This window comes from Hydra vulgaris, chromosome 10, assembly GCF_038396675.1.
Source record: "Hydra vulgaris chromosome 10, alternate assembly HydraT2T_AEP".
Lineage (NCBI taxonomy): Eukaryota > Metazoa > Cnidaria > Hydrozoa > Anthoathecata > Hydridae > Hydra > Hydra vulgaris.
The window spans coordinates 47,434,670-47,455,201 of NC_088929.1; the positions used below are offsets into that span (position 1 = coordinate 47,434,670).

The window sequence follows — 20,532 nt, forward strand, 5'->3', positions numbered from 1 at the left end:
ACTTTTTGTAAACTTTGATGGTTACAGAGGTATCACAATTTAACTCATTTGCTGAGATCTTTACATGAATAAAATTTGATAGTGATAAATTGTTAGTAAACTAATTTTTACACAGTTATGTTAAATTTGCTTTGTGAAAATTACCATTATTAAAATTTGAAATAAATAAGATGAAATAGTTTTAATAGGTTTTTTTTATTAAAACAATTATAATAAATTTTTTACCTTTTTGTTTATTTTTTTCTCTCTATATTGTTATTGCTAATCTTTTTGACAACATTATTCACTAATGATATACATTATAATGTTTCAAGTTTACACTTTTTTTTTTTAATTTCTATGTGATCCCCTGTAAATTTCTTTGTGATTGCAAATATATATAAAAAAAATATTTTCGAAACTCAATTTCAGCAATATTTAATATTCCATTTTTTCGTTTAAAGCTGAAATTTTGCACATTTTCTTAATGAAAATAAAAAATTGTGTAAAAAAAATGTATTTCAGGAATAATAAATTATATATTTTTTTTAGCTGGAACTTGAAAAGATATTTTTTAAGCTTCTTTCTATTGTATCCAGCCACCAGCATTAAATTTTGTTGCATATTGTCAGATTTGTATCCACCTAAAAAGTCCTGAGTAAGGCGTATGTTTCTCTCTGCACAATCATTGATGCAAATCAAATTTTTAACAAACTTTTTGAATCTAGCGACTTCAGGTTTTTTTCCTTCCTACAATTTTCAACGTAAGTCAACCAGTTCTCAAAGCGCAGTGGACTCTGATATGATTGGTAGCTCAGGTTTTCAAATGTTTAGCTTGTCAGGTACGTTATACTGAACAAATTTATCCAACATCTTTTTCTTCACTTCCTGCTCTACATTTTTATCAGCCAGAGATAGCAGCACCAACTGCTCAGTTAAGTACCAGTTATTTCTTAGCATACTATTAACCAATGCTGAAGTAAGATTAGAATATATATCTTTGGTGCAAAAAGCATTCTTGAAAGTGGCAAGATCATTTGAGGGTGAGCTTGCAACCAAATACAACTTTAGAAACCAAGGTGCATACCAGACAGATGTGAAGAAGACTGCTGTTTATATATATATATATAGAGAGAGAGAGAGAGACACGCACACACATATCACACATATGTACATACATATATACTACGGTGGATTTTAGACAAATTTTATGTGCAGTCTTTTTAAGAATCTGCCATGTTTTATTTTGCCATGACTTTTTCCTTGTGTAGATCCACCTGCCTGCAGTCTAACCCATTTTGTTGATTTATGTACTGAGCCCATTGTCCACCATTATTTCAATATCACATTAGTGTTACTGCTGTGCTGAAAAGGATTCAATAAACTATTTATTGATTTATAATATTATTTCTTTCATTTGATTAAAAACACTAATATGACTTATATTGTATTTTATGGTATCCTAGGTAATGGCTTGGAAACTCTAAGTGCTGATATCCTTGCTAAAACATTACAAAAGGTTTTTAATGTTTTTATTTTTTTTTAACTGAAACTCATTTTTTATTTATTTTTTTAATTTTCTACTATAATGGGGATTGCAAGAATTATGGACAACCAAACATGTGTGCGGTAATTTAAAAATCAACCCATAAAAAAGTATGCTAAAGCTATTTGCGCATTGTATGAAACAATAATATCGATTTTTGTTTAGGGGGAAATTTTAAGAAATTATTTATTTAAAAGTTAAAATGTTTTAAATTAGAAATTAATTAATTTGATAATAAAAATAATAATAAAAAAGATATATTTTAAAATAAGTTATTGGAGGTTTTTTGTTTTGTTTTAAATCAACTATAAAAAGTTTAAATTAGTTTTTATATATTTGTAAACTTCTCTATCTTTAATTTTGTCATAATAAAAAATTAATGTTGATCAGAATTTTTTTTAATTGTGCTTTTATTCTTCTTACTTTCTTGATTTTCTTTCGTGATTTATTTTTCTTTTCTGTCAATTTATTAATATATTTATATAATTTTTCAGATAATTTATTAAAATAGTATAAAATAACAAGTTTTGAAAATTTTATGTTTACAACAATAATTGGTTGAGAAATAAAACTTTTAACTTATGTAAACTTGCAAAAAATATGGTTTCAAGGAGGTTTTGCTGAATAACATTGAATATAGTTTTTTCGATTACAAAAAGGTTTTTGACTAGATAAGACGCGTTTTTGTTTAATCGTATGTTTTCGATTTGGTTACTTTTCTACAGACAATCGTTTTTCTGTAGTTTTTTTATACATATCTGAAAAAGAGTTATGAGCATTTAATTTATAAGAAAATATTGAAAAAGATTTAAATTAATTATAAAAATATTTTGTTTTATTTTATGATTTCTTTTATTTAAAATATTTGATCACCGCTAAATTACTTTAGACTGTTGTGATTTGCAGTTGTTTTATAATAATTGTATCATACTTTATTGTGCTTTATTTTTCTAGTTTTATCTGATGATTTATAAAATCAATTAAAATATTAAAGTTTGAATCATAATTTTTAATAATTTTTAAAATAATTGTGTTTTAATTTTGATGTTTTCTTTTCATAAAAATAATTTAGTATTCTCTAATCATAGACTATTTATGCATATTCTTCTTCTTACTTATTTATGCATATTCTTCTCATTAATATTTTACATGATTTGATGACTATAAGGTGATATAGGTGTTAAGAGTTGTAACTTTATGTTATTATGTTTTTGTTGATATGCATCAATTTAAACTTGCCTATCCTATTGGAAATAATATGTACTATTTAATGTATTTTTTTCTATCTGGCTTCAATAATTATAGTATAGTTTATGACATTCCTAAAAATACCTGTATTGAACACCAAAAAATTCAAGATATTTTTGCCTTTATTTTTGTATAATAATGGAATATTAAAGTAGTAAAAAAAAAAATTTTTTTAGCATGGTAAATGTTTAAAGCAGCTCAATCTAAGTCACAATTCTTTTGGAGAAGAAGCTGGACTCCTCCTTGCTTCTATAATAGGTTATTTTTGTAGACGTTTAAATAACTAATGTTTTTACAATGTTTTATTATAATTGTAATAGCTGTTTTGGCTCGTAAAACAGGTCATGTTAAATCTATGTTTCTTACCCCCTACCATTTATTCTTTATATACTTTTTTAACCTAAAGTAAACAATGTTTCATGTTAGCTATTAGTTAATAAAATTAATGTTTAAGACTTTTCATAACTTTTTATGAAGGTACTTTTTATAATCAGTTACAACAGCAGACAACTCGAAATAGAACCCAACAAAGCCTAAAACAAAGTAAAAGCCATAAAAATATTTATTAACAACAAAAAGATTGATTATACATTATGTGTTTCTTTAATATATGAAATTTTTTTTAAATGAATTGAAAATCAAGAATATCTATATATTAGAGAGTTTAGGCATACAAGTGTTATGCCGAGACAGTGGTAGGATTACAAAAGAATTTCTCGTAAATAATTAATAAGTCTTAGAGGAACTTTCTTTCTAATGCATCGCGTTTAAAAAGTATGTTAAAAATCTTATTTCTTACCGTTGTTTAAAAACGTAAGTTACATGAACTCATACTTTTGTTTTAAATGATTTTTTATTAAATGCTTTAATATTTTTGAGGTTAACGTCTCTAACTACCAATATCATCTTTAAATTTAAAGTAAACTTTGATGCAGATTTTCTACTATGACAGACTATAGGAATATCAATACTACTTAGCCACCCATATTTTTTAGTATGGATTTTCCGTTAATGACCTGCCTTGTTTTTCGAGTTATTCCCAGGTTCAAAAACATTTATAAGGATAAATTTATGTGTAAATAACATAGATTTTTTAAAGACATTTTTCTAACAATACAAAAAATCATAACCTGCTAAATATTTTTGTTATTATTTTCAACATCTGACTTGTTTAAACAAGTTCATGACTTTTTATCATATTCGCAATATGGGATTGTTTTTTGGTCATACAGTATGCTGTGGTTTTTGGTTATACAGTATGCTGTGGTTTTTTATTTATGTGGTTAAATTATGTAACTATAAAAGTTCTTCTGTCATCTTTCTGTCATAATGAGTTAACTGATGTAAATTAGTGTTGTTTCTTGTTCCTTTTTTTTTATTTACTATATATGTTAAATTTATTTTTATAAATATAGCAGTAAATGAAACATTAGAAGAACTTGATCTAAGTTGGAATCATATTCGTCAGAAGGGTGCTTGTGCTATTGCATTGGCCTTAAAAGTAATTTTTTTATTTGTAGAAGTGTGTTTTGTTGAAAAAGTAATATATTGTAGTTCTATTTATCTCTGAGTTCTATTTATTATTGTATGTAGTTCTTTTGAGATATCAAATTAACTATTTTGTTTAGAAATCTTTTTTTTGTTGTTGTTACTAAAATTTAAAACCATTATTAAAAAAATGTATTAATTATTGATTTTAGGAAAATATATCAATGAAAAAGCTCAACTTATCTTGGAATGGGTTTGCTGATAATGGCATTTTTGTTCTTTCTGAATCTCTAAAAGTTAACAGTTCTTTACAACATCTTGATATAAGGTATCTATCTAATAGTATAACAACATTTTAATAATGTTTTTATTAATATATATTAACAAAATCATATTTTGTTATTAATAAAATCTCAAATGTTTTTCTGTTTGTAAAATACTCAAACAGAAGTGTTGAGTGAAACAGAAATAATTAACTTTTTTTAATGTTGTGATTGGTTTGTTTTGTAAAAAATTATCTGTTAAGTATAATAACCAAAAATGACAATTCTTTATTGTTTATTTGTTATAAATCATTTTGTAATTTAAAATACTGTCATCTATAATTTTTTTTACTATTTTTGCTAATTATTAATATTCTATGGTTGCTATTGTTAATGCGATAACCATTTGTTATTATTTGTTAATATTATTATTATTAATTTTTTTTTTTCTTGTTATGATTATTATTGTGTATAATCAAACATTAATGTTTATTCTTTTTCACTATTGTTGTAAGAAATTTATTTTTATAGTATAATTGTAATTTCTGTTTTTTCTTGTTATGATTAGTATTATATAAATACAATATTATTTCATATATTACTATAATTATTATTTCATGTTATTTTTTTTTTCAATAGTTTTCCTTTTTTCTTTCTATTATTAATACAAATATAAACTCTAAATAAAATTTATTTTATTTTATAAGTTTCTACTTAATTATAAACAATTTTATAAAGAAGTTTATTGAATTTTCTTTTGAAGTTTTAAAGGGATCCCTAAGTACTAAGACAAGCTGTATTCTTATCGTAAACTAACCATAGAAATTAGTTTTGTTTTTAAAATATCTGGTTTTATTCACGGATGTGTGTGTTCACTGTATAGTTTTTTCAAATGTTTTAAATTACAAAAGAGCTTCATTTTTTCCTTTTTTACTTTGTCTTTAATGTTTCAAGTACTTGAGTTAATAGAAAATTATTAAAACTTTTAAGTTTGCTCTTAACAAACTTAAAATTTAATATTTATCATGATATTTCGGGACCAAATGATATGGCACAGTACATACATTGAGTGTACATACATTGACTGAATTAAATAGGGAGAACATGTAGGTACATACATCAGGGTTAGGTTTAGGATTGCCAACCCAAATCCTCAGCATGCTTTATGTTTCCCTATTCAAGTCAGTTATTGTATGTACAATTTCTGCATGTTCTTCCTGTTTTTCTCAAGTCAATTATAATTGACTTTAATTGATTTACTTTAAGGTTTGTAAAGTTTTTCTTACTTTAAATAATAATGTAATAATTTAAATTAATTTAAGGTAAAAATGAGAAAAATTTCCACAATTGTTTGTCCATCCATATATTTCAAACACTGTGATATATATTAAATAATAATTGTTTATTTCAAAATTCCACAGGAATACTTTTTGTTAAAAAATCATAAGTTAACAGGGGTGTAAGTTTCAATTTGGTTTATTTTTGTGCATACCTGCAAGCTAGCACATTAGCATGATTGTGGTAGTGTATGTATGGTGAAAGAGACATAGCCTTACAACAATATCAGTAGTGTATTGTTGGAATTTTGTTCAGTTGTTCTTCAGGCAACTAAAAGATAATAGCTTACTAATAAATTGCTTTTGAGTTGTCTGCTATGATTATTATTTGTCCGGTTTCATTTTAATTTTTTGTTTTCAATCTTTGTGCATTTTCAACAAATTATTTAGATCAATCATTAGTAGAGTGACTATCACTGTTTTAATTAGAGGAACACAATGAAAATTTTGATTTAATTATGCTTCTTATTGTGCTATGTAAAAACCAGGTCACCTTAACAGGAATTATTTTTTCCAAATATTTCCGGAGTTCCGGATATTTTTCTCAATTTTTGGTTTTTTTAGTTTATCAAAAATGTTTTCCATATATAGTTATATGGAATATATAGTTATATATTTTCCATATATAGTTATATGGAATATATAGTTATATGGTATATAGTTATGTAATATTTGTTTTTTAAGCTTTTTCACTAATTACAAAAATTAAGAAAAGTTAAAAAAATAAATTTGAAACAACTCACCTAAAAGCAAAATTAAGTGGAATATGAGGGAAAATATATTCTAGATATTTTACCCAAACTATTTTCCGGATTTTTAAAATATGACCTGGATGTTGGAAGAGTGAAAACTAAACATGTTTTAGTGAGTATAACATTGTCTGGACCACTTAATAACAAAACGCTAAGCATCAGAACTTGACTCAAGCATGTATAGTAATTGGTATCCATAGTAATAAGCTATTTATTTGGAGAATTAACCCCTGTTAATTATGGATTGTTATTTAATAATTATTTTTAATTATATGTTTGTAGTCTTTTATCATTTTTATAAGCCATATAAATTTATATATATATATATACACACACACGCACATTTATGTATATGTTTATATATATAACATATTGTATTCAGATTTATCATAGATATTTATAACTTTAGTTCAATCAGAATTTGTGTTAGCTCAGAAAACTAATTTTTTCTTTTTTTAATTTACCATTTATAAATTTAGCATAAATATTTATTAATTGATAATTATCAAACCTTTAAACATAATATTCTTATTATGTTATTATACATACATAAATACACACACGCACACACACACATGCGCACACACACATGGGTGTATTTATGTATGTATTTAAAATGTTATGTTTAGCTGCAATCGTATATCATATGATGGTGCTTGTCATTTGCGTAAAGCATTAACATTAAACACAGGCTTGATTGTTTTAAAAGTAAGCAAATCAATTTTTTTTTTTTTTTTACCTTGCATACTGAGATCAACATAAAATGTTATTGTTGATACTTTACTGAAATAGCTATATGTTATGTCATTGTTGACACTGTACTCAAATATCTATATGTTATGTTATTGATGTTAAGAAAACTGTTATATATGTTAAAGGTTTTGTAAAATTTGTATGAATTGAGTAAATGTCTTTTAATTATGTTTAACAAAATTTCAATGTAAAAATATGTCTTGTTTATTTTCGCATTTAATTCATTAACAATAATACGACGGTAAAAATGTTCCTCTTAAAAAAAAACTCTGCAATCTTGATAGCAATTTTTGTTCGAAAGTAATTTTTTTGTATGGTCAATACCAAAATCTCATTGCTAAACAAAATATTGCAATATTATAATTGTTACTAGCTGTCAGGACCAATAATACAGGTCATGGTAGGTCTTATACTCCACACTCATTTTTTATAAACTCTTTTTTATTCGGGTTCTGATTTTAAAAAAATCCTCTATATTTATCTTTAGTTTAAAGATTATTCCAAAAGTACACAGATTTTTATTTATCCAGTTTTTTTTTTGTTTTTTTTTTTTTTACATTTTTAAAAAGATTTTTAGGATTTTTCATGCTGAAAAAATTTTTTAGTACTGGATTTAAGTGTTTTTAGTACTGGATTTAAGTTTTTGTCGTACCACGGTGGAATGAAATCAATTTATAAGCATACTTTAGTACTTTAACTAATATCTGCCAAATAGATTGTCTGCATCCAAATACATCCCCAGATGCTGCAAGGTCATTTTCCCTATATTAAATAGGGTAGAGCATGGCAAATAGGGGTACTTAAGAAACAAATGCTAGTTGTGGATAAACTAATTAAAATTAAAACTATTTTCTATAAATTTCTTAGAGTTTATTGATATAAGAAAACAAAAAAACATTTTCTAAAAGTAAGCTTTGACAACGAAAAGTAATGAAACTCTAAACTAACAAATTTTTCACATTTTGCAAATAGGTGGAGCATAACGGAACAGTTAGCAGCAATTATTCGTTGATTGTAAAGCTTTAAAAATGATGAAAATCTATCATTTAAACATGTTCAGACATTAAACTCTTAAAAATGTATCCTTATAAACTATTCGCCCATGCACCACAAAAAAGAAATACCAACTAAAATAAAAAAAATATTATTTGTGTTTTATTATAAAATCCTCTTAAACAAAATTAAATAAATATTCTAAAAATTAACTAGAGTCACTAATTTTAAAATTAAACAAAAAATGTTATTGATTATTCACACAATATATCGAATTCACACAAAAAATATCCTGAAACTATTTGGCAACAATTTTGATGAGCTGACTTATTAGCTATTAATAATCCAGCTATTAATAATTGAAGTTAAGTTATAAAAATAACAATTTCTTTAAATTTATAACTAATATTGCTTTTCTAAATAAGAAAAATAACAATTTAAATTAAAAATAAAATCATCAAATGGTAAACATCATTATATAATGGTGGTAGTATAGTCTAGACAGCCTATATACTCAGAGAGCGGACATTCAAGTGATTGTTTTTGATTGGATGTTCGATTTTTATGGTTTTTGATGCCAAGTTTTTGCCAAAAAAAGAACTAACTGCAAGTGAACTTGTTACTAAATTTTTGTAAAATATTTGTAAAAGTTTATGAAAACTAAAGAAAATGTCATGAAAATTTATGAAAAATAATATGCTTTAATTCTTGCTGAAATGTCAATAACTGAAAGTGTTAACTTTGATAAATATCAATCCATACTACGAAATTGTTAGATTACCTTAACATGATGGCCAAGCTAACCATGCTTTACTTTTATGCTCAGAGGAATATCTACGAGATGAAAATAAACTGTAACATATTATTATAGTGAAAGTTCTGTTTATAAAGGTACAAATAACCAGTAAATGTGGAGATATTTTAACATAAGCTGTACTTAAAGTTATAATTTTTCCAGTTAAAGTAAACATCCATGTGACTCAAGTTGTTCTATTGATAATTTAGCAAATGTGCTACATTTAATAAAGAATACAAGTACATCTCTCTTATGTAACAAGCCTTTCATAATTACAGCTGGAATTCAAAAATATATATATATACTTCTATCACTAGTTATTGACTCAAAATTCCTGCATAAGCATGTTGACATTTTAAATATGGATTTGAAGTTTACTTATAAACTTAGCATCTTGATGAAAAACATTTCAATAAAACAAAAGTATCAAGATTATTATATTGTAATAAATCATGATTTAAGTTGTGTATTAAAATTTATTGCAAATAAAAAAGATGATTTCATACTCACAACTGCTTGATTTAATTGAATTATTGATAAATGGTTTATACATATGACATCACAAAACCCTACTATGGTTTTTAGTATAAAAAATCACTAAATTTACAATGAAACAAAAGCTTTTTTCAATGAAATTAAAGAGGTACTATGTGGATTACATGTACTGAGCCAAAGAAGAAAATTAAGGTGGAAACTTATTCCATCTGGTATTATTTTGCTGACAAGCAAATACTAGAAATTAAGTTTCTTCTTGATAAAAAAACTTTTAATATGAAATTGCAATTTACCCAGAATTATTTTAAAAATATTTATAAGTGGTACGTTTGGTACGTTCTCAAAACAAGTAATTCCAACAGCTTTTCAATACAAAACTTGAAACTTATTTATGTTGCTCAACTCTTTAAAAAATTGTCAGATACACTGACAAATAATGGCAAACAAATAAATAAGGAGATACACTGACAAACAATAGCAAATAAGGAGATACACTGACAACTTAATGCTGCAACTTCAAAAATAAAGTCTTGCAACATCATTATGTGAAGCATCATTTATATATGGTGTTCCAAATTCGAATATAACGTTCAGGATAAGGAACTCTGCATATTCTCTTGGTACTGCAACTGCGTAAATGCTGCTGGATCTGCACTTTAACATTATAACTTTTTAACCTAACACCTCGTAGTAAATTGATGTACAAAAGGCTTTAAAAATGCAGAATATACAACTTTACCATCAGTTTGGATCGAAGACAATTTATCTAATTAGCGAATATTGCATAAGTTGAGCATGTTAACGGTGTATTGTTTTTTGCAACCGAAATATCATAATATTTCTACTTATTTTTGCAGATTATAATAATTTAATCTCTCCTCTTAAAGAATATTTATGAATAGTTCATTTAAAGAAAAATCTTTATATTCCAAAAATTTAGTTATTTTCAACACATCCAATCATCTCATGTTAGGAAACCAGTTTCTTAAGATGAGCTTTTTTTAATGGAACTCAAAAAAATTTAGAATAACAAAAAAATAATCGCACAAAAAAATTAAATAAAACTGTATCTTTAAGGGCTATACTTAAATAAAGAGTAATTATCTCAACCATTTAAAAAAAAAAAAAATCTTTCCTATTTCTAAAAAAGTTTTTGATACTAATTTTTGAAAACACTTTCGTTCTTGAAATACCAAAATAAAGCTCTATGGAGAATAACTTTAAAAAAACGTGCTTTTCTCAAAGGGATTGTCCATAAATTACGCAACCCAAAATTTATTTAAAAAACAGAAGTAGAAGATATTAAGCTCTTTAACGCGGCGATTTTCATTAAACGGGCTGTTTTGAATTTTTATTTAAATTAAGACTCTACGAGGGAAAATTTCAATTTTTTTTTGTTTTGTTTATTGTGAAAGTTTGCATTACGTAATTTATGGACGATCCCAAAGTGCAGTTACATACCATAGTTTGATGCCGATCAGTTCTTGACTTGAATAGTAAGTGGCACAAACCACACACACAAAAAAAGATTTAATCAAAAATTTTAATCAAAGATTTGGACAAAATGTCAAGTTTAATCTTGAGTAATGCTGAGCAAAACTGTTTTTTTATAATGCGGGATTTATACAACTTCTAGAGTTAAAGAAATTTACAGAATTTTCCTAATTTGTTTTGAATCTCAATTTTTTTAAATAGAGTAAATGCTGATTATACAATGTTTGTTTATGCAATCAGCACAATGCAGGAAGTTTATTTTTTGCTAATGAAACAAACTTTGCTTCTTTTTTTTTTTTAAATGGATTTATTATCAAATAATAGAATTATTTAATGCTAATTTTTAATGGAATTATTATCAAATGATAGAATTATTTAATGCTAATTTTTAATGGAATTATTATCAAATAATAGAATTATTTAATGCTAATTTTTAATGGATTTATTATCAAATAATAGAATTATTTAATGCTAATTTTTAATGGAATTATTATCAAATGATAGAATTATTTAATGCTAATTTTTAATGGAATTATTATCAAATAATAGAATTATTTAATGCTAATTTTTAATGGAATTATTATCAAATAATAGAATTATTTAATGCTAATTTTTAATGGAATTATTATCAAATAATAGAATTATTTAATGCTAATTTTTAATGGAATTATTATCAAATAATAGAGTTATTTAATGCTAATTTTTAATGGATTTATTATCAAATAATAGAATTATTTAATGCTAATTTTTAATGGAATTATTATCAAATGATAGAATTATTTAATGCTAATTTTTAATGGATTTATTATCAAATAATAGAATTATTTAATGCTAATTTTTAATGGAATTATTATCAAATGATAGAATTATTTAATGCTAATTTTTAATGGAATTATTATCAAATAAAAATTATTATCAAATAATAGAATTATTTGATATTTAGATCATTTTAGTCATAAATATTTTCCTAAAAAAATCGTAATTCTATTCTTTAAGAGAAAGTTGATGAACAAATTAAAACTAATAAACAAATTAAAAGATTAGCTTTTATCCTAATTCTCATTAATTTTAATCGAAGCTTGAAAATTGAAAACAGGTTTAAAAAATTCAGACCTGAAATAATTAGCCTTAAGAAGAAGAAGTATGAAAAAAAATTATTTTGAACTCGGCAGCAAGATTATGGCAATGCATGCATTGGATTTGAAAGTTTAGATACAACTAAAACTAATTAAAAAATTGTTAAACTTTTAAGTTACTTATAAATTACAAGTAATTTTTTTTTTTTAAAGAATTTATTTATCTGCCAAATAAATTTTTATTAAAAAGCTGCAAAAAAACAAATTTTCGTTTAAAATATTGTGTTTTACAATTGTTATTACTTAAATTCATTTGTCACGCGCTAATTTGGCAAAAACATGGCTGCCGTTTTCTGTGTCCGTATGTCCGTAGGGATGTGACTTTTTGGTAACTCTAGTTTCCAATATAAAAAACAGATGAACTTTGGTTTGAAAGTTACTGAAAAGTCATTGGTTTTATTTAATTTTTGAAAAAGGTCACCCTCCATGACCCTTGATTTCACACTGATTTCAAATAAATTGTTCAAAATAAATCCTTTTGTCGATGTCGATTTAGAAAATACGAAAATTTACTGATGCATTTTGGTACTTCCAAAAAAACATTTTTTTTTTTAATTATCAAACAATTTGTTTAATTTTAAAAAATTTTAGAAAAAAAAATTTTTTTGATATAAAGTTTGAGGCATAACTGTCCCGATATGCCCTGCTCTACCCTTAATTTAATAATATCTAAGTGAGGGGTTTTGAATTTTACATAGTCATAACTTTTGAGCTCTTAAAGATCTAAATTTTTAAATTTTTAGTTTTAAATTTAAATCTTAAAGCTCTAAATTTAAAATTTCTGGATGAATTTAAATTTAGTTTAAGATAGTAAGAAAATACTTAATTGACTAATTGGGGTAAGAGGGCAAACATTTTGGGGTATTCTTCAATGTTAGGTAATTAGGGTTGGCTCCAATCACTAGGTTTTTTTTTATTGACACAATAGTATTTCATGCCAATAAGAATTGCTAAAGCACAATTTCAATGTCAGAAATGGATTCCAAAAGCCCAAATGTATAATATGAGTTTAGATGTTTTGTATATTTATTTACTTTTGGAATATTCTAGCCGACTGTGCGATGAAAAGCATTTTATTTCTTAAAACGTGTGTGAATTTACCTTGGTATGGCATCTTCGCTTAAGAAAGTATTTTTTCAAGAAGTGTTCATCCCCATCGAGTCTTTTGGAAAAGTTTGGAAAATAATAATAAAATAAATAGGTTGACGCAAATAATATACGACAAAGTACAAGTAAAATTCTGACAAAATCTCTAAAACCTAACTACCAGACAATCTCACAAGAAAAAAAAGGTTCGTTTTAAATAATTTTTGTTTTTAATTGTTTTAAGAAAAAAAATAGGTTAAAAATTTATTCGTTTTATAAAGAAGCAGAATTTGTCGTAATAAAGAAATCAAATACTTTTCAGAAATTAGTGGAAGAAATCAAAAAATTGGTAACCATCAGTTATGACCATACACAAACTTCTAATTGTATTCCTCCAAGACTGTATGATGTTATGAAAGCTCTTAAAGCAGATAAAAATTATCTATTAAAACCAGTGGTTTCCACTATTGGTGCTCAAGCGTATGGCTTTTCAGAATATCTTGTTACAACAAATCAAGCAACTCTAAATAAGAACAAAACAAGATTACTAATCTTCTTCAATTAATGAAGCAAAGTCCTGGAATATATAAACAAAATTCAAAGACATAAAAGTTCAGAGTTGGAGCTAATAGTAAAAAATTATCTTGAAAACAAAAAAATAGTCACAGAACAAAAAAATTTCCATGGAATCCGATGATAGAATTATAATTAAAAAAAAATTCAAAAAGTATAATGTTGAAAATATTTTACAACCCAAATTAATTTAAAAATAATTCTACACAATAAATTGAAACTGACCAAATAACAATCCTGGTTTATATAAACCTACGTGTTCATGCGATGACGAGAAACGAAGAAGAGAATCTCAAAAGGAAGCATCGAACATTAGGAAATCAATATGAAAGGTGATTAACATGCTTCCGGAGCAAGAGAACATTGCAATGATTGCCACGGTATATTGATTTGGGTACACACCAAAACACTTGCAATTCTATTTACCATGAAAGAAAGATAAAAATCTCTTTTATTAACTATAAGATTAACTATGTTCAAACGGCTCATAAAATGAAACGTTTCACACCGGTTTTGAACAAGATCATCGGTATTAAAGTTGCGTCTAACAGGTGGTGGCCTCTTTTTAAGATAATTATTCAAATATTAAAATACTTTTAACCTGACTGAATATGAATCAACACTCTCTAAATATGACTCTCAACTGACTGAATCTGACTCTCAACACTCTCTGAATATGCAGGCTTTTCAAAACTCAGACTTATTTTCTTGTTTAATTTTTAAACTAGTTGGAAGTTTTTGTTAGAAAATTTACTTGAAATTTTTATTAAGGTAGGTCAGAATCCTTTACAACATGGCACTTTCGAGATAATTAAAGCATTTCATAATAATATGGTTTCAACGATCGCTGAACTACATTTTACTGTGAGTAATTGTTTTGTTTTTTGAATATGATTCCAACGTTAATGATTAACGATTATCTTTTAGAGTTTATTTCTGATATAAAACGTAGTGATACATTTAAAAATAAAAGATATAACTAATAATAGTTTTATAAATCTAGGTTTTTTAAACCAACCCAGTGGGTACAGACGTCCCACTGGGTTGGTTTGAAGACATAATTGTATTTTATTTTATAATTATAAGCAGGCCTTTATGTTAAGGACAAATTATGTTTCACACGTATTATGCACACTTTTGCATGTATGGGTCCCTGCATGTGTACGTATGATGCACGCAAATTTTATAGTAAAATATTAAAACCCAAAAACCTTTGTTATTTTGTGTGTAAAAGATAATATCTGGTTTATTGCAGGTATTTTTTAAACTCAATTTCATGCACTTGTCCTTTTGCGTTGTGATTTTAAAATTTCACGAATCGAATAAATGATTATGCAGGGTTTTAAATGTTTTGTATTGCATATAATTTTAGGATATTCAGGTGACCAAAGAATTTATTGAACTTGTTGCGAAAATTAAAAGCAAAGTACCCACTTTAAATGTTTATCACGGCGGTTTAGGCGGAAGTTTGCAAAGGCCAGAAGAGCGAAAAAATCCTATGAAAGTGTTAAGAGTTTATATAAAAGAAAATCAGTTGCGAATTTTTGACTTTTTCAAAAAACTTGATAAAGATAAGAGTTTGAGTCTGACCATTGCTGAATTTGTATCTGGCCTCAAAGAATCCGGTGTTCCGCTTCGCCACGATGAGTTAGTCACACTTGTTCAGTCGTTGGATATTGATGGAGATGGAGAAATTGATTACAAGTAAGATTATATTTATCTGTAAATTTTTTTACAATGTTGCTTTTAAATATAATGCTTTTTTTATTATTATTATTTCAGAGAGTTAGTTCTTGGACACCACGCAATTTTAAGGGAGGAGCGACATGAAATTCTCAAAGAAAAAGCAATTCAAGCACATAAGGAAAAACTACTTTCAAGTGAAAATTTAACACCTAGAATGAAAGAAAAAAGCGAAACTTTATTGATACGAAGTCGAAGTAAAACACATTCATTCTCACGACCAATCAATTCACCAAGTAGCTCCATAGATTCGATTCGCACTAGTAGCTCTCAATCTTTGTTGCGTCGCTCTAAATCCTCAAAGATGTTGGAAGGTAATAATATATACCACAATAATGTTGAAGAATAAAGTTGTGGCGTTAAAGAATGCAGAAAGAGAAAAGCAAAGAAAAGCAGTGGCGTTTTATTTTTTTCATAAAGATTCTATTAACATTTCTACAACATTTAATTTTCCATTAATATCAAATTTTTGATGTATGGTCCCTGTTTATATATATATATATATATATATATATATATATATATATATATATATATATATATATATATATATACATATATATACATATATATACATATATATACATATATATACATATAATATGCAATGTTTTATAAATAAACCTAGCTATTAATGATACGTGATGCTTATCGTTGTCATCATCGTTTATCTATACTATTCGTCTTGCGAAAATATTTAAGTTTTATAATTGATTCATCTTAAAGTTTGTTTTTTTAAAGTTAATTACAAAAACTTGTTTATTAGAATAAATTATCTGATAAATAAAAATTTAAAAACAGGATTTTTTTTTATTTTGATGTCGTTTAAATAAGTAATTATTGGGTATTTTATTTTTATTTTATTTTTTCTGCTTTAGTAAAAGTTAAAATATTTAAATGAATTTTTTTATTAGCACGTTAACTTTTAATGATGTTAAGAGTTGGCTCTCTTAACGCAAAAAGTGATATGAAATGATGTTAAGAATTGGTTGTAATAAAATAAACTCGTTCTACAATAAACCATGTGCTATCCACCGTCTTTTTCTTACCTCTCGTTACACTACGCACGAAATATTGCCAAAAAAAGTTACTTTTACAGACAAATTTAAATCCGTTTGGAATGGACCTAATTTTAAATATTGGTTTTTGGGAACAACGTTTTTCTTTTCATGGATGACGTACTATGGTATAAAAACTTATAAAAAAACAAGAATTAATGTTGAATTGCTGCCACCTTTGCCTGTTCACCCATTAGTGAAACGAACTTATGAAATGGAACAGTTGCATTCAAAAGTTTCTACGCAAAGTTCTTTGTTAGGTGGTGAAAATATAAAAATTGTTATGGTTTTGGGTCCTCCAGCAACTGGGAAAACTGTGTTAGTTCGCGATTTTGTAAAATCTATTATAGAAAAGCAAGAAGGATTCAAGTTTAGTCTTCCAAAATCACATGTATCGGTATTTTTACAGGCTGACAACGAAGATGCATTTCTTAATTCTCTTAAAGCTTTTGCATCTTCGCTAAAAATAAAGCCAAGCGACTTGGATAATAAAATACACGAATTGAGTCTATCGCGTACATTTAATTTGTCGTCTTTTAGTGAACAATGCGATGCTTTGTTATGCTGTATCCAAGAAATTCTTTTTAAGCATGCTGGATGGGTTTTAGCTATCGATAACTTGCAACCTAACACTCCGAATTCTGTGATTAGTGTAATTAATAAATGGTTTATTGGAAAAGAATCAAACAATTGGAGCATGGGAACAGTAGCTCTCATATATGACGCTGTAAATTGTTTTGCAATGAATTTTCCTGAAAGTAAAAAGTACTTTATGGAAAAGGGGTTTGTTATGTTCTAAAATTTATTTACTTAAATTCATCGACAAAGAGCAGTGCACTCTACGAGTATCCTGCTCTTTTCTTTTATTTAATTTAAATAGTTACCTTTTTATAAGATAACCCTTCTCCATTTCAACCCTTCTCCTTCAGATCAATCTAGACATTTTTTTATAAGCGATTTATTATTCATTCTTTTTAGATTTTACGAAAATGATTGGTTTCAAGCTTTAAAAATAGTATCTGGTTTAGACGCCACTTTACAAATATCTGCTAGTTTTGAGCGCCTCGCTGCTGTAGTAAAAAAAAATCCTTTAGCAATAATGTGTGCTGGATTTTTATTAAAAGAGAGGTTGTCATTAAAAGAAATACGCAGTATTGATACCGTGGTTACAGAGTTATGTTCTGAGATTGAACAGAAAGTTATTGAAGTTAAAGAAAATAATAAGTTTATGTCACAGTTTATTGAGAGCGAACTTGGAACAACTTTAGTTGTTACTGAAACTATCGTTGCTATGGCTCTAAAGTTATTGCTTCGAGACGATAATTATCTTAATCACGGCATAGATTTGATTGCCTCGCTTAAACCTAACACACCAGTGCCTCAGTCTCTTTTAACAAGACATTTGTTAAATTCGTTTTATAAACTTCCAACACTTAGCAAAGCATCTTATGGACTTGCTGATGTATTTAGTAGACAAAGAGCGGAGCTTGATAAACAAGAAAGCGCATTAAACGAATTGGTTGACAACGGAAAAGCATGGTCCAATAAAAACCTGGCTGAATATATGCGAAGAGTAAAAGACTTTGTTTTAACTGGATTTGAAACTATTAAAATGATATATAATTTATTATATGGTGTTTTGCCTGATTTGCCAGAAAAGGATGATGGGTTAGGTATGTTTCGGTCATTCCCACTTCTAATGACACAAACAGTAGAACCTGGAGGTGAGAAGTTTTTATAAATAATCTATTGATATCCCCTAATATATTTTTATTGAATTGAATAAACTTTATTCTTATACTTTTAAATTTTCGATTCTAATATAGTAAACGACTATTGCATATATTTACTTAAACACTCTACACATTTAAGATATATGTCATAGATGTGTATCTTGGCTGTGTAGAGTTAGTAGGAAAAATTCACGAGAACCGATAAACTGTTTTTAGCACATTAAAGCCATGCTTGATAACACTCTTTTCGTGACAACCAATGGTAAACAATATTAAAACGGTTACTAATGACTTAAGATTTTAAGGTCTGAAACAGGTAACGTTAAATCCGACGTAAAATCGATGGTAGGATTTAAAATTATTCACTACTTTATAATTGATACGTTAAAATCTTTTTTTTAAGGTGTCAAAACAATTTCAATGCATCCTGTAGTATACAATGTTGCTCGTCAGCACTTTCTTTCGTCTACAGTACATCGTATGGAGTGTGAGCATATCCTTGAAAGTGAATTAGCATATAAAAATCAATCTTGGTATAAAAAGTTGAATGGTTTTAGCAAACAAGCATCAATACATTTATTTCGGAACTCTGCTGGAGTTTATGATGGCGACATTTCTTTTGCCCAGTCAATTTTAAATAAGTATAATTTTGGAATAGACATTTCTTCGATATTTAAAACGATCACCGTGATGGCAAAAGATGAGTTATTTTGGGTTCCAACTGATAAAGAATTAGCGCGCTACTTACAAGGTCATTTAGCTCGTTCGCTATCTTCAATCAATGAAGAAATTTTAGTTTCTAAGCAAGATACAGGAGGATTAACTTCAAGAAAACTTTTGTTGTGTCATTTAAAGTATATTATGGAGAATCAGAAGATGGAGGTTATAGGTAGGAAACGTTATGCTGAATGTTTAAGTTCTTTAGCCAATTGTTCGGCGTTAATTAATGAAGATTTTGAAAGTAGTAAACAGATATTTCAGCAAGTTCTGGATTTACAAGAATCTTCTCAAGAAACTAACTCTTTGGATATTGCCAAAACAATGACTGATATTGCTAAAATGCAACAGTCGCTGCAACAGTTTGATGAGGCTAAAGATGTATTAGAGAAAGCTGCGCAGCTATATGAAGCTGATCGTCGAAAGTTTGGCGAGTATAAAAGGCCATCTGATTATGGCAGGCTACTTGGATTACTTGGTGTATCATACAGTGCTCTTGATATGAAACGAGAATCAAAAGAGTTTATTGAAAGATCTCTCATGATGTTACAAGCTATAACTCCAGACCTTTCCGATGAAGCTAAAAGTAAACAATTTGGAGCAGAATTTGCAAGTGCGCTGACGGATTTAGGTCACGCATACACTTTAATAGGGCTTCCTCTTTACGGGAAAAAGATACTTGATTTGTCATTAGCAGCACTCAGAAATATTCACGGTACTGATAATCATCCTGAAATTGTAAGAGCCTTAACAGTATTAAGCGTTGCGCATCTTATGCAAGGACATAACGAGGAAAGTAAAAAACTGAGGAATGAAGCTGGAAAAATACAGACAGCGATAAATGCTTTACCTCTGTATTAGCTTATAAATTTATTTTTATAATTTTTGTTTTCTTATTCTAGTGATAAGTAGTTGATACAAAGTGTAACTTTAAGAAGGAAGAAAACCTTAAACCCAAACTTTTTTTTAATGATGTATCTATAAATTTCTAACTAGCGTAATAATAATAATTATTAATTGGCTGTTTATTAAATCGCTGTTTGAAACATAAACTTAAGGTGGTATGCCTTAAGGGGCAACTACCCTCAAATTTTAAAACTACACATATAAAGTAACTTTCTCTTTAGTCACATAGGAAATATTATACTGACATTAAAAATACCAAAAAATACATAAAATGGTAGCTTGTTGCTATGGTAACCAAAAAATAGCTGAAAATACCACAAAATCTGTATTTACGCCGTAAAAAAATAAAGACTTGTGACAAAAAAATAAAGACAGAAGATGGTCTTATCATCTTGCCTCGTTAATTTCAATTATGTTTTACAATCAATATCAATTA

General features: G+C 26.7%; 2 protein-coding genes across 2 annotated transcripts in view; both read left to right on the forward strand.

Moving 5' to 3' along the window:
- The window catches only part of LOC100205700 (leucine-rich repeat-containing protein 74B), a 54,788-nt gene extending 38,598 nt beyond the window's left edge, over window positions 1–16,190 (forward strand). Inside the window, exons 5-12 of the mRNA XM_065808176.1 lie at window positions 1,446–1,498; window positions 2,950–3,031; window positions 4,189–4,274; window positions 4,474–4,589; window positions 7,243–7,321; window positions 14,711–14,803; window positions 15,312–15,643; window positions 15,722–16,190. Of these exons, the coding sequence (XP_065664248.1) occupies window positions 1,446–1,498; window positions 2,950–3,031; window positions 4,189–4,274; window positions 4,474–4,589; window positions 7,243–7,321; window positions 14,711–14,803; window positions 15,312–15,643; window positions 15,722–16,031 (1,151 nt within the window). The 3' untranslated portion in view covers window positions 16,032–16,190. The remainder of the gene's footprint in view (window positions 1–1,445; window positions 1,499–2,949; window positions 3,032–4,188; window positions 4,275–4,473; window positions 4,590–7,242; window positions 7,322–14,710; window positions 14,804–15,311; window positions 15,644–15,721) is intronic.
- Window positions 16,191–16,555: 365 nt separating this feature from the next.
- On the forward strand, window positions 16,556–20,149 carry LOC100209216 (uncharacterized). Its single transcript, XM_065808177.1, has 3 exons — window positions 16,556–17,523; window positions 17,719–18,464; window positions 18,877–20,149. Exons 1-3 carry the CDS (start codon window positions 16,655–16,657, stop codon window positions 20,049–20,051), a joined length of 2,790 nt encoding a protein of 929 aa, XP_065664249.1. The 5' UTR covers window positions 16,556–16,654; the 3' UTR covers window positions 20,052–20,149.
- Window positions 20,150–20,532: the final 383 nt, after the last annotated feature.